The 15,687-nt window shown below is 35.0% G+C and overlaps 1 protein-coding gene across 1 annotated transcript; it reads left to right on the top strand.

Annotated features, from left to right (window-relative positions):
- Nucleotides 1-339: 339 nt before the first annotated feature.
- Nucleotides 340-8,371, top strand: LOC129889030 (pyruvate dehydrogenase E1 component subunit beta-3, chloroplastic). Its single transcript, XM_055964126.1, has 4 exons — nucleotides 340-704; nucleotides 983-1,086; nucleotides 1,184-1,227; nucleotides 7,108-8,371. The coding sequence occupies exons 1-4, from the start codon at nucleotides 599-601 to the stop codon at nucleotides 8,078-8,080; spliced, it is 1,227 nt and encodes a 408-aa protein (XP_055820101.1). The 5' UTR covers nucleotides 340-598; the 3' UTR covers nucleotides 8,081-8,371.
- Nucleotides 8,372-15,687: the final 7,316 nt, after the last annotated feature.

Genomic DNA, 15,687 nt, shown 5'->3' with positions numbered 1-15,687 from the left:
AAATTAGGCTACATAATATGGCTATACAATGAAGTAGGCTATAGACTAAAAAAAGTTACTAAGGAAAATGTTTAGGTGAGTATCACAAATCATAATCGAGTCAAAAAATACAAAAGTTAACTGAGAAAAATATTTAGGTGAGTATCACAAATTACAATAGAGTCAAAAAATGCTCCAACAAGTTTAAATACTAAGTTCAATTTTTCACATCCACAAGACGTTCATTTTCACCCTTAATATCAACACATGTCAGCTTTCCATTAGTGGGAATCATGATATGACAATGAGTAAGCAAGTAGAGAATCAATCAATACAACAAGCATAATAGGAAATGTGGAAACCCGTTCAACGTGTGGCTCAAACCTTTGTCACTTGATAATTGCTTCCCTCTGCTTTTTCCTCATCTTCCTTTGATTAAATCGCCCAACCCCTTTGTGCACTTTGTTCTCTCCGCCCCCCCCCCCCTCCCCCAATTCATTTTTTTTTTCTATATCCACTGTGAATATATATAGTTGTAGGGAACATTTGAATCCTCATTCTGATCTGCATTTTCTCTTCTTTGAATCAAGAAGCCAATTTTCTTCCTGGGGTTTTCTAGATGGCTGCTATTATACAGGGAATTGGTGCTGCTACTGCACTAACATCAGCCAATTCTTTGGACACCAAGAAGTCTCTTTTCGCTAATTCTCGCCGATCTTTGTCAGGTTTGTTGCAATTTATGAATCTTTTGGCTAGTATTCGAAATTGGGTTTTGTTAGTATTGCTTAAATTTGTGATTGTGTTTGTTTGGTTCTGTTTTCTGATTCTGGGTTTATCTAATCTTTGTTTCTTTTGGTTGTTTTTGATTTGTTTCTCTTCTTTCCTGTTTGTCAATTAAACATGGGTTTCTCTATTATTTCTGAGGTGTTAATTGGTTCAAATTTCAATCATTTAGCTTCCGTTTTTATGGAATTTATGGTTGGTTTGTGTTGTTGATGTGCAGAGAGGAAAGGAAGGAATTTTGTGGTTAGATCTGATGGGCGTTTGAGCTGTGGTTTGAATGGACGTGGGGGAAGAGCTGAACAATTAATTACTAATGCTGTTGCTGTTAGTATTCTTTACTCTCTCATTATAATTGTTCGTTTACGTATGCATATAATTGTTTACTAGCAGAAATGTGCTTAAATTAGTAATTCTTTTCCAGGTAAAAGAAGATACTGCTGCAGCTTCTACTTCATCCAAGCCAGGGTATATTTACTTTCCTCTTAGTTGTACATGCATATCTCTTCAGTTCAAATTGCTTCCTTCTGGTTGCCATTTCACTTGTCTCTCCTAATGTTTGTCTTCTAGAGATCTAATCATCACTTGTTTTATGAAACTTCATGTCCGAGGGGTGGCTTGCCAGCAGATGAGATTAGTTATTTTATTTTATTTTTCAAAATATTTCTGACTAGGGCAATGTTTAACAATCTTGTTTTGAAAAGGAGCTTGGCTGGTAGGATTATGATTTCTGTTTTTGATTGTATGATTTAGTTGAGCTGCTAATCTCGATGGTTTTGTTATTTGTTAAAGGAAATAGGAAAGACAATAGCAGTTGCTGTTTGCTTCAGTGATGCTAATTCATCCTGCTATCAACATGTCTATTTCCTCCTTGTTCCGAATTGTGATAGCAGAAACATAAGAAATGAGAGTGATATGTTTTTTTTTTGTTTGGATTAGTACGGGGGATATAAGTAAAAAAAAAATTAATAGCAAGAAAGGATGGGCTACGTGTTGAAGAAAAGCTCAACCCTGATTTCCAACCAAAATTAGGCGTACATAGAGAGAGAAAACTACATTTTTAGTTAATCTTCTCTTTCAGCCACACAAGTCTCCAGTGGACTATCTATTATTTGCTCCAAAATTTTGAAGGTTCGTATGTGCCATGAAAATTTTAAGTTAATGGTTAATAAAATGGTCTACATTGCCATTCCAGTAACACTATTTTTGATAAGTATTTTATTAAAGTGATTTCTAGCTCTATTATTTGGAGTCGGGGATGGGATAGGCAAAGTTGTTCCATGGGATTAACAATCCTATCATAATTATGGGATTAACAATCCTATCATAATTATGGGATAACTTATCCCTGTAGTTTAAATGGTGAGATAAATAATCGTGAGGCTAATTAATATCCCTAATCAAACGCAGGATAAAAGAATTTTGCAGTTTATCCTGAGATTATTATCCCTAATCCCTCATACCAACCAACCCCTAAGAAATTATGACAACAATGATTCCACAAGTGGGGTCTGGAAAGGGTAAGATGTACGCAAACCTTACCTCTACCTTTGTGGAGTAGAGAGCTTGTTTCCAGTAGACCCTCGACTCAAAAGAAGTTTAATTAGAGCAGGATCGAAAAGAAAATTATGACTGCAAGCAAGATAAATAAAGCAAACGAAGTAATATTTATTAGTAAGAAATGGAGAATAAGATACTATGCGAATACCCGATAAGATTAGCCCTCTGCCTCTCCCATGTAAAAGTACTATAGCACTCGGCTGCCTACTACCTTTATACCCTTATCCTCGACCTCCATACATTTCTATGTAGGGTCATGTTCTCAATAAGTTTGTGTCATAGCGTATCTAATCACCTCCCTCATTTTTCCTAGGCCTACCTCTACCTTTCCTAAACCTACTATAGCCAAACTCTCACATTGCCTCTTCACTTGTCCAAACCACCTTAGCCCTGATTCCCTTATCTTATCCGCCACAGAGGCCACTCCTGCTTGTCCTGTTTAACTTCAATCCTAATCCTATTTCTCCTAGTATGCCCGTACATCCATCTAGGCATACTCATCCCCGCTACCTTTTTCTTCTGAATGTGTGCGTTCTTAATAGGCCATCCCTCTACCCCATACAAGAACATCTAACCACCACTTTATAGAATTTACTTTTTAAGTTTTGGTGACACATTCTTATCTCACAGTACGCCGGATGCGAGCTTCCAATTCATCGTCATCTTCCTGTTTCCTTGGATTATAAACCCAATATACTTGAAGCTTTCTCTCTTGGGTATGACTTGTGTATCAATCTTCATTTCCACCCCTTCCTCCCGTATAGGCGTTGCGTCACTGAACTTACACTCCTTGTACTTTACCCTACGTCTGCTTAACATGAAACCTTTAGATTCTAGGGTCTGTGTCGGTTCTCCAAACCGTCGGTCTTTGTTGGCTTCACCACGTGTCTCATCATTATCAATACAGATCAACACTACGTGATTTGCAAATAACATATATCACGCCATCTCCCCTTGAATATGCCATGTAAATTCGTCCATCACTACAACAAAATAATTGCAAGGTATGATTGAAGTGCCCAACAAAATAATGTACAACACATGCTAGTCAGGACTCCTCGGTGGCAGAGAGTGTGATAGATGGAATTTTCTAAGTTAAGTCATATTGTCACAAGATATTTGTGCAAGAGGAGTCTGACTTCCCACTCTAAAAAACCTGAATTCCTAGGAAGGGAAGAAATGTGTTTTTATTCTAAGTTAAGTCATATTGTCACAAGATATTTGTGCGAGAGGAGTCTGACTTCCCACTCTAAAAAACCTGAATTCCTAGGAAGGGAAGAAATGTGTTTTTATTCTTGCCTAGCAGCAAGAGAGGTAATATTGACATCTGAAGATCCAAGGCAGAGAAGATTGCATGCCAATTGGTGCTTTAAGTGCAGATGTCCAGAAGGAGATGTGGACCATCTCCTATTACAATGCCATGTTGCTACTAATTGTGGTGAATGGTGCTGAACTGGTCCAAAATGCCACGGACAACGTTGGGCACATCAATAATTCGTTGTGCAACTGGACTTTCAAGCGAATGATGGAAAGACATAGGTGTGTTGCACCTTTAGGCCTAGTGTGAGTTCTTTCAACGGAGAGAAATCGGAGAGTGTTAATAGACTAATTTGACTATCCAACTTTAAGAGATTGACTATCCAAAAAGGAAAAAAATAAACCTAAGATGTTGCTGCAACTATACAACTATTACAAAGATTAATTCGTATTTCTAGCTTGTAAGGATCTGATGAAATCTTAGTTTGGGTCCTTGTCATTTATTTTATTTCATTTACTCTAAAACGCTACCAAAAGGGCACACTTTAAGGATTTCCTTCTTGTCAAGCATACCAGATGAAATTATTTTGGCACACTATCATATGTTGTTTTTCTTAGTCATTTTTAATCAATGAGAATAACGTGACATTCATTAATTTAATAAGGATTTCTTCTTGTCCCGCACTAACCAAACAACTTTTTGCATTCTACAATGTAACTTTTCTAGTTCAATGACCATATCCTTCTTCCTCCCTCTTAAGTTTCTATGAATGATCTTAGCAAAAATGTGGTTTCCCTTGTACATCATAAACCCAAAATGTTTCTATGTAACCATTGTAATGTCTCTAATAATGTCCCCAAGTCTATGCACTATGCCTCTTTTCCATGTTCCATATTTAATTCTACATTAGTTATACTAGCTTATGCAATTACGTTTGCATGTAGTCAGAATATTCATATTATACCTAACCTGGTAAATACCAATGTAGCCATTGAATCATCATATCAATGTCATACCACTTAGAAAGAAACTGATCTGTTCCAATTCAAATTTGATAATTCAAAATTGTTGGTCGTTGGAGTTTGGACTTATCATGTATGTTCATTACCTGATTTAGGGCCTGTATGGATAGGCTTGTAAAAAGTAACTTATAAGTAAAAAGTTAAAAGTCATAAGTAGATGATACCCTACTTTTGGCTTTTGACTTATTTTTAAATTTTTTTGGCCTAAAAGTCTTAAAAGAACTTTTTAACCTTTCCAAACTCCTCCAAAACTAAAAAGTGCTCAAAAGCCAAAAGGACCTAAAAATAAGGTAATCCAAACGGGCACTTACATGCCAATGCCATATCAGTTCTATTTAGGTAAAAAATAGTTAGAAATTATAGCAATATATAGCAAAATGGAGAGTTGATGATCCATATGGAAGAAATACTTTGAAGTATCATGATGAAAGGTGCATTGAGGTTTGCATTCTTGGTTAAGGTAGAATAGAGATATAACCAAGAATGTGGCGAAACAGAAGAGACAAACAATCACCTTTTTTGCATTGTAAATTCACTGCACAATTATGAGCCTTATTTCTTACCCTCACTAATACAAGATGGACCATGCCTGAGCACACTGCAGATCTGCTGAGTTGTTGGGTTATAAGAGGAGGGAGCAAGAGCCAGAAGAGATGTTGGAAAATCATCCCATACTGCATATGGAAGAATGTATGGAAAGAGAGAAATAGCAGAAGCTTTGAAGATAGGTCCAATTCCATTCATAAAGTTAAATGGAATTGTATTGTATCTTTTTATTATTGGTGTAAAAAGATAGAAATAGATGAACTAGAACTAGTAGATTTGTTAGGATCTCTGTAAGTAGCTTCTTCCTACTCTTTGTTTGCCTCTTTTTGAAGGTCTCCAGCATATCCTTAATACTGAGGAATACAACATTACCAATTTCAAAAAAAAAAGGTAGAATAGAGATTTATGCTATGATGGAGTCTTCTCTTTCTCTTTCTTTTATCAATGATGCTGAGTTTAAATTCAAATTCTTTTTGCAGTTCTGTGAAGAAGTGTTTACTAATTATTTGACCTGAAAGGGGACGACCAAACACTTCTAGAAACTGCTACTAGGGATGGCAATGGGGCGGGGTGGGGTGGGTGCAAAAATTTTAAGCAGCCCCGCCCCACCCCGCATAACAATTTTTTTCATTTTCAATCCACCCCGCCCCACCCCATATAGACTCGCCCCGCATAAATTTTTATGTTTTCTTCTTTTTTAATTGAGTTTAATATGAAAAAGAAAATTCATAATTTTTTTTTCATTTTTCGCTAATTAACATCTCAACAACTAACTAATTATTTCTAGTGCTGCAAGTTGTTTGCTAGCCTTGAAAAGTTTGGTGCCACTTATGTGTATGCCATGAAGAGTGCTCTCTGAGATGGGAAGTAGAGCAGTATTTAATAGGCCTGGGGCCTGGGTGCTGCTTTGGTACTTCCAAGAGTAGAGTGTTCTCTTTGTATGTGTGGGGGGAATGTACTAAGTGGAAAAATAGGAATGGCTGAATGGGTCTTGGAAACACACTAGAACAAATATGCTGCTAGGAGGAACAAAAGAAGCATAGGAATAAGAACTTTACCTTTGAATCATGACTGTTAATATTAGAAACACAATTATGCGATAGTTGTGGAGAACTGAAATTCAGTTTTATGGAAAACAACAGGATGAATCAAAGGCTTGTGTTTGTAAATCTATTTACTGAAGTTAGAATTCCATGAGTGTATAACAGAGGAGATGTTACCCGAAGTGGATGCACTTATTGGTGTCAATTTTTTTCTTGCGTTAGCTCCTCTGAGAATGTCATGATCTATGTTTTTACGATAACTGGTTGAACAATCTTATATTTAACATCAGAGATCCCTCTGAAGATTGTCATCTTGTCTTTATTCTTGTCCAGCGGAATTGTTCAAAAAGAAGGTTACATCTTTTATAGGAAATTTGGATCCCTTTCCTACTTCACTCTTTGGGACTTTGAGTTTTGCTTTCTGCTTTGTTGGGTTTTGAGGTTCTAATTTCATGAATTAATTGGGCCACCAGAAGCTAGTAAAGAGGTCCCTTATTCATTCTCTCTTCCTAATGCATAAGATTCCTGGTGTGGGATTCCAGGAAATTTCTGTTACTTATCTCCTTGTTTAAGGACTAAAGAGCTCGTTTAGTTTTAATGGTGGTCATAACAAACATTATCCTTGGATGTATATGAGTTACCTGTGCTTCCTTGATGGGGTCTTCCTAATTATTGGGGATAATTATGTCTGTGTTCAAAAAACTTTCTATAATGGTGCTTGCTTAATCATTAAACTTATCATTGAATAGATCTCTGTTGGCTGTGGTTGGATAGCACTCGTTTCACGTATTTTTTTTTATTGTCGATCATGGTGTGAACTATATTAATTACTGCGCAATTGCTTGCTTACTGATTGTTCTTAATCCAGCTTTCTTGTTACTTGATCTCACCACTTATGTAATTGAATGTACATCTTTAGCCATGAACTATTGCTCTTTGAGGCTCTCCGCGAAGGCCTTGAAGAAGAGATGGACAGAGATCCCACCGTTTGTGTAATGGGTGAAGACGTCGGTCATTATGGAGGTTCGTACAAGGTGACTAAAGGCCTTGCCCCAAAATATGGTGATCTCAGGGTTCTTGACACTCCTATTGCTGAGAACTCTTTCACTGGTATGGGCATTGGAGCTGCAATGACTGGCTTGCGTCCAGTTATTGAGGGAATGAACATGGGATTTCTTCTTCTAGCCTTCAATCAGATATCTAACAACTGTGGTATGCTCCACTACACATCTGGTGGCCAGTTTAAGATACCAGTTGTCATTCGAGGTCCTGGTGGAGTTGGTCGACAGCTTGGAGCAGAGCACTCTCAACGCCTTGAGTCATACTTCCAGTCAATTCCTGGAATCCAGATGGTTGCCTGTTCAACCCCCTACAATGCCAAGGGCTTGATGAAGGCAGCTATCAGAAGTGATAACCCTGTGATTCTTTTTGAGCATGTTTTGCTCTACAACCTCAAGGAGAGAATTCCAGACGAAGAGTATGTGCTGAATCTTGAAGAAGCAGAGATGGTACGACCTGGGGAGCATGTAACCATTCTAACTTATTCCAGGATGAGGTATCATGTGATGCAGGCTGCGAAGACACTTGTGAACAAGGGTTATGATCCTGAGGTCATTGATATTAGGTCTCTTAAACCGTTTGACCTTTACACAATCGGGAACTCAGTGAAAAAGACTCATCGTGTGCTCATTGTCGAGGAATGTATGCGCACAGGAGGTATTGGTGCCAGCTTGACAGCTGCTATAACCGAGAACTTTCACGACTATCTAGATGCCCCAATTGTATGTCTGTCATCACAGGATGTGCCAACCCCATATGCTGGAACGTTAGAGAACTGGACTGTTGTCCAACCTCCCCAGATTGTTACTGCAGTTGAACAGCTTTGCCAGTGATCAAGTGGTAGAAGCGTTTTGGTAATTATGCCATTATGTTCCCTTGCTTATGTCATAATTTAGGACTCAACTTCTGATCGATTTTTAGTGTCTGATTTTGCTAGATATTTTAGTTTTTGGAACTTGTGAGTTCTAGTTAAGGTGAAATGTTTGTTGCTTTGCTGTCTGTCTACCCACACCAAAATGGTGTTTGGAATCTTTATGTACTGATAAGGTAACTAGACTTCATGGAAACATTATCATTGTTTTGTCTCATTAAACATTAAGATTTAGGCCTATTTGATACTTGAAGCTGGAGTTGTCTTACATTTAAATATTAGAATGGACATTGTTGAAACTTAATAAATTTATGTCTTCCAACTAGTTGTAAATATAGATGTTTGGTACTCTTGTCCTTCTGAGCGCAAAATGAATGATGTGAAGCCTACAAAACCATTCCGATAAATATTCTAACCTTCATTGCAGAGTATGCTTTGCAAGAGCTGGGAATAGTTTGTAAAATTGTTACATAATGATACTCTGGACCCGTCCCATCCCAATCTATTGATGTATTTTCCCTTCATGTTGTAGCTTCTGGAGATATAATTAGCTGTATCCAGGCCAAAGCCTTATTATCTGCCTCAGGTTTAGCAGAAAAAGTATTTACTGTGCAACTCAAGGCTCCTCCTTTGTACTGTGTAATTTGCATGAGCATGAGAAAACATTCAATTTATTCTTACAAGAGTTCAAACCAAAAATATTGTTCGAAAAATATTTGTATATAATCTAGGTAGACACTATGAGGGTGTGGGGTGGGGATGGTGCAGATGGGGGCTATTGGTTGAGAGTGAGACATTCTAGAAGGTGGGAAGGAAACAATCGATGTGTAATGCCAACCTGAAACTTGTTTTCTCTACTTTTACTTGGGAAATCAATTTTTTCATTCTTAAGGTATTTGTATTCCTAGATAAAATATATTTTAGAAATTTTTTTGACCAACAAAACATGAAAAAATAAGAAAACTTTTTCTGAAATTTTTTTCCTCTGTGCCAAACAACTCTTTTGGATCGTACTCTGGATTTCTAACAATAGCCAAGTTTCCACTGTTTGATTTTTGGTTAGAATGAGGATAGAATATAAAAGTCAGTTTTACTTGAATGAGGATTTAAAGGCAAAAATGGTTTAATGGATCCTTGTATTTGTATGGGTTTGTATTATGGACCTTTTTACTTAATCCTTTACCAATTGAGTGCATCACTTTTTTCTGGTTACATGACCATCCGAAATGAAATGATTTTTTCTATCATAGAGTCTTATGATGTTATCTGAACTGTGCTTAAATATGTCTAGCAAGCAAGCGTAGATCTTTTTCATGTGAGATATTTATGGATGAACATGGTATGCCACTTTCTTATATGTCAATCCCTCACAGATGGTCCACCCTTATATTGTGTGGATCCTCCATTTGTCTTGACATACCTGTGGCCAACATGTGTGATAAGTGCGTGGGTACAGAGTGCAAATATCTTCAGAATTTACTGAAAAAGGTGACCTACCAATACCAGATACTTCGACGCAACCATACCAAATACAAACTTGTGAATGAGTCCGAGCAATATAGGTCCACTCTAATGAAATGCTAAAAGAAATCAGAAAACCATGTTCATTGTTAGCTTGACTCTGAAAGTCTCAGCCATTTCCATGTGCAAATGTCAATAGGAATTGATATTGTGGTTGGTGAGAAAGATGCTCATGTCTGATAGTTCATCTCATTATTTTGATGTATATATCCTGACTATATTTATTGAATGTGATCACATATCCTGTTTGTTTGAATACATTAACTGGGACATAAATGTGTCACCCTCCCCCCTGAACCTTATGTTCCATATCTCTTAGGTTTATTTGTGAATTCTTTCAGTGTGGGGCTGTTTTTACTTTTTCATTGTCATCCAGAGAAAAAAAAAGATGTGCTTTTGACAATTGATTAGATGTCCTTTTTTCTTGATAGAATAGGGAATACTTTAGCAACCCCGTACTAGTAACGTCTGCGTACACTTTATCCTCTTAAGACCTCATGTAACACTCCCTAAAACGTTATTGATTCATGAATCCTTTCATTCATGAAGCCCAAATGAATTATCAAAGTTTTCTATTTAGTTCAAGCATGAAACTTTATGGGTTTTCATATCATGATTCCAAATGCATAGATTATTAAATATTTGAAGTTTAATTACCTATCTTATATTAGCTTATGTTGGCTCTTGAATGCATTGAATTGTTGATTTATCAAAGGTTCTTATATGAAGGCATGGAAAGGTTGTAAAGTATTTTGATTATAATTTTGTTCTCTCATGCCTAAAGTATTTTGATTATAATTATGTTCTCTCATGCCTAAAGTATTTTGATTATACAAATTATGTTTATGTTCTTTAAGCTTTACTCTAAGGTATGTAAGACTTCAATGAGAGTATTTCTTCTAATAACACCCTCTAAAACGTTGTATAAGGTATTTCAATTCTTGACGAAAATGATATTGCTTCTATATTTTGGGTATAACTTTTCATAAAATAGTCCAAATTAGGTGATTCAAATTTTTGAATAACCCCAACGATATTACCTACAACTTTCATGAAGATCATATCTCAAGATTCTGAGGATAAGTAGGTCAAATAAATTAATTTTTGCAAGACATGGTGCAGTGACGAAATGGAGTGTTTGTAGAAGAAAAATCATATCTCACGGTAGGATGCTCCAAATTGGTTGATTCTTAAACGACATGAAACCATACCTCTAGATCTACAATTCTTATGAAGACACCAAATCCTAATGAGAAATATACAAACGCACCTCCGAAAAATGGTATTCCGTTAAAAGAGAGCCCATCCCACCTACCATGGAAAGATCTAGAACCATTTGATATCATCCATGACATCAAAATCCTCCATTGAATTTTCAAGATCATCCTTTGTAATTATTTTTATTTATTGTTAGGTTCTTCCTCCACACCTATAAATACCTACCTTATTTCCTCATTTTATTCATCAAGCTTTCTTAAGCAACTCTTCTCTCTATACACTTCTTTACTCATTCTCAAATATAGTTTTAGTTTTAGTAGTATAGAAATACTATTGCGGTGATTCTTATACTCCGGGTAGTACACAAAATGCTCCGACGAGGAGAAAAGGCTTGGGGTTCAAGAGTGTTCCAATTTGGAGTAAAGTTTCGGATTTCAGGTATGTGAAGCTATTCATAATATTGGATTGAGTTCGTCCATGCGCCCAATATTTAAATTCATCGTAATTGAGTTATAGTTAAGTTTTACCCAAATCTTGAGTTCTAAATGAATTAATTCTTTTTCTATTGAGTTAGATATATTTATGCATTGAGATTATTATTATTTTTATCTCTCATATTATTGAAATTATTGTTCATGACTACTTTCCCATGAATCCTAATTGATTTGATGTTCATGAATATTTTTACATGTGTTTTGAGTAAAGATGTTGGATTTCAATATTTATTAACAAAAATAATGATTTGAATTAATACTATATATGTATTTTATTGAGTTTTGAAAGAGCAAAATAATTGAGTTTAAATGAATTTGATTCTTTGGATTAAATGATGTTTTGAGCAAGATGTTTTGATGAGATGTAAATGATGTTTTTGAAGTATAATGATTAATGAAGAGGTAATGAGACAGAGTTTGATGATGTAATCGGAGTAGTTCTCCTTTGAAACTACTTCTTCTAAGGATTATTTTTTTCTTTGATGTTGATGATGGAAAGCCCACATTAGTATTCTTAAGTCTTCCGCTGATGAACAAATGAGTGATGAGACCAAGTGGTTCTCTCGGAGGCCAGAGATGGTTTTTGAGTGCCGGCCATGCCTAAGGTACCTCCTCGGAGCGTGACACCTCATTTTTTGGGATTATACTGGGTATGTTATTGTAATCGGGAGTACTATCAGAAAGTAAACATTTTGAACATTATCCCATGCTTTCCTGTTTGCTAGCAAATTTTCTCGCTCCTATGTTTCTTTGGCCCATTCAACATCTAGTAATTTTAGGTGTGTAAGCTATTGTGTTCAAGATATGAGGGAGTTGCTCGGATAGTAAGCACCCATCACTTCCAACCTGAAGGTTGTGAGTTCAAATTACCAAGAGAGAAAAAAGGTGGAAGCTCCTAGGAAGAGGTAAAAAAAATTATTGTGTTCAAACGTATTGTTGACTCATCAGAATCAGGGGACTTATTTGACTATATCTTCATCTGTTGGTTAAATTACAAGATTACAAATTACAACTGAAAATAAAATGAAGAAAATAAATTCACTTCTTGGCTGAGGCGCGGATATCTCACTCTCTTTAAGGAGATTCAAGTCTACTGCAATAAATGTTTTCACCGGTCCAGCAGTAATCCTCTTGACTTGTCCCTTTCAGGATACAACAGCCTTATCACAAAGTGTAACTCAACAAACTCTGGACAAGAGTTGAGTTTAAAGCTCCACAAAAAAGAACACCTCTCTTCAACTAATAAGAACTCTCTTTTTTGACAAATGTAATGCACTCAATGTTTTCTTGCATTTCAAAACAAAGAAGACCTCTCTATTTATAGGAGAGGAAAGAATTAAAAAGATGAAAAAATAATGGAATGCCATAATTAACATTTAGTGTACCACTTACTAGTGATAATTTTGTTAAAATAAATTATCATTTAGTGCACCACTTACTAGTGATAACTATGTTAAAAGAAATTATCATTTAGTACACCACTGACTAGAGATAATTATGTTTTAAAAAAACATATTGGATTGAGTAATATATGCACTAATGCAAAATAGAATAAAGATAATATTAGATGCCATCAATGAACAATTGCTAAGGGAATTACTTCCACTGCCAATGGCCAGAAATAAAAGAAATGTGGCAATGTAAAATTATAATTTAATAAAATATTAAAATATCACACTAATAATCCCCACTCATTTTAATATTATATGAGAGAATTTATCAGCTGAAGGAAGACTACTACACATAATGAAGGTGTGCTCTACATTGAACCTCCACTTAGTGAAACAATAACATTTACTTTAGAGTCGTAGTGGTCTCAGACTTAAATTATGACTGCTTAAAAAGGAAATAAAATATTACTATTCACACATAGTAATCAAGGGTTGTCATAAGCTTTCTAAGCCAGCACATTACAGCCTTGTGTTATCCCGATTTTATGAGTGCTTTTGAGAATAAGCTCAATTCTCATAGGAAGCGGTCTACTTCCACACTCACATAGGTGAAATCTGTCGAGAGTGCTCCTGTAAATTTAACACTCCACCCATATGGGCTACAAATTTTCATTAAGAGTTTCTTAAACTTAACCTCCACAATTCACTACACGAAACAATGCACTCACATCATAGGGATGGAATAAAAATAGTGCATTTTTTTCACAACAAGTCTTCATATGATTCGTTTTTCCCATTGAACCTTATTATAGGATCTCTAGTCCCCAGGTTGAGTTTTCTTATATATGAATCATGGATTTATAGACTTCAATCCCATACCCCTCAATATACATTACTGTGTTTCCTCTTTATTAGTCTGGATTTACTGTTGTAATAACAATTTTGAACTCTACCAATTATTGCGGTGCTATCACAATGAATTAAAATATGAGGAATTAATTTTTTAAAATAAAGTATTTGAAATAATAAATCTCTTAACCAATTCGCTTCCTCACAAGCTGAAGCTAAAACAATTAGTTCAACTTCCATGTTAGAATTAGCAATTATAGTTTGCTTTTTTGATTTCCAACAAACACCACCACCACCCAATGTAAAAATGTAACCAGTGGTAGAACAGGAATCACCTGCTAGAGTGTTCCAATATGCATCAAAAAAGTCTTCAAGCACAACAAAATATTTTTTATAGAACAAACCACAAGTTTTTGTTCCAATCAAATATGTCATAACTCTTGTTATAGCATGTCAATGTTCACTACCTGGCTTGCTTGTAAACCTACTAAGTACTTCTACTGCATATGCAATATCAGGCCTAGTGCAATTAGTCACATATCTTAAATTTCTAATTAAGCTAGCATACTCCTTTTGATTTATCACATTATTTTCACTTTGAACAGGAAACAAGTGTACACTTGAATCAAAAGGAGTTAAAACATGTTTACAATCAAGAAAGTTTTATTTTTTAAATTTTTTCTCAACATAATGTGATTGGTTAAGGAAAATTCCATCACATGTTCTAGTAATTTTTATTCCAAGAACAAAATTTGCCTCACCAAGATTTTTCATATCAAAATGGCTTCTAAGAATATTCTTAGTATCATCAATAACATTCATATAAGAGTCAAGGAAGCAGCTGGAGTGTGTAGATGGGCTTTTAATAAATCATTAACGTATAGACAAATAATAACATGTGTATTATTCCAAGACTTATAATATATGCACTTATCACACTCATTTATAGCCTCTTTCCAAACAATAGAATCATGTGAAAATAAAGCTTCTTGTAAAGTGAAAGGGTCATCTCCAACATTAAAAACATAAAAATCAGGATCAAAATCTTCTTCTACTCTAGCTCTTTTACTTCTTCTTAACTCAAAATCATCAATTTCTTTATTTTTTTAAGTGGAAGAAGAAGAACTAGGTGGTAATAAAATATTTTGTTCAATCCTTTGACCACCACTATTTTTAGAATTGAAAGAAAATTATTTTCATGAAAAATAGCATCACCTGATTCTATTATAATATTATCTTCAAGATTAAAAAAATTATAGGCTGTACTATTTGAAGCATAACCAAGAAAAATACTAGTAATAACTTTCTTACCCAATTTTGTAACCTTGGATCCATTAGCCTCACAAAGGCAGACAACCCCAAACTCTTAAATATCTCAAATTTGGCTTGTGACCTTTCCACTACTCAAAAGGTGTTAGTTTAGTCTTTTTATGAGGCACTCGATTTAACACATAACACATAGTCATAATAGCTGCACCCCAAAAATTTAAAGGAGCATTTGACTCAATAAGCATGGCATTAGTCAATTCAATCAAAGTTCTATTTTTCCTTTCCGCTACACCATTAGATGAAGGAGAATAAGGAGGAGTAGTTTCATGAATTATTCCCAATGATCTAACAAAATAATTAAACTCATTTGACTCATATTCACTGCCTCTATCAATTCTAATTCTTTTTATTTTCTTTCCAAACTTATTTTCAACCTCATGGAGAAAAAAATTAAAATTTTCAAAAGTATCACTTTTATTTTTTTATCAAGTAAACACATGTAAACTTAGAAAAATAATCAATAAAAATGATAAAATATCTATTTTCTCCACAGGTTAAAATTCCTCCAAGTTCACAAATATCAGTGTGAACTAATTATAATAAATCAGTTTTTATTTCAACTTGAAATAGAGGTCTTTTAGTGATTTTGGCTTACTACAAGCTTCACAATTTTTAATATTACTTTTAATCACTGAGATTAATCCTAAACTACTCATGATTCCAACATAACGATCAGTAATATGAAACAAACGAGCATGCCAAAAATTAGTAGAAGAAAGCATGTAAGCAGAAGTAAAAACTTTATTCATTTTAACATTCAGTTTAAA

This window comes from Solanum dulcamara, chromosome 5, assembly GCF_947179165.1.
Source record: "Solanum dulcamara chromosome 5, daSolDulc1.2, whole genome shotgun sequence".
Taxonomy (NCBI): domain Eukaryota; kingdom Viridiplantae; phylum Streptophyta; class Magnoliopsida; order Solanales; family Solanaceae; genus Solanum; species Solanum dulcamara.
Note: the sequence above shows the minus strand (reverse complement) of the source record. Positions and strands in the feature narration are given on the sequence as shown.

What these genes read in the sequence shown, in the direction of transcription:
- LOC129889030 (XM_055964126.1), top strand. Translation starts at nt 599, where the DNA reads ATGGCTGCTATTATACAGGGAATTGGTGCTGCTACTGCACTAACATCA. An exon ending in TTCTCGCCGATCTTTGTCAG is followed by an intron (nt 705 to 982) that starts GTTTGTTGCAAT and finishes GTTGATGTGCAG; the next exon opens with AGAGGAAAGGAAGGAATTTT. An exon ending in TCTACTTCATCCAAGCCAGG is followed by an intron (nt 1,228 to 7,107) that starts GTATATTTACTT and finishes GTACATCTTTAG; the next exon opens with CCATGAACTATTGCTCTTTG.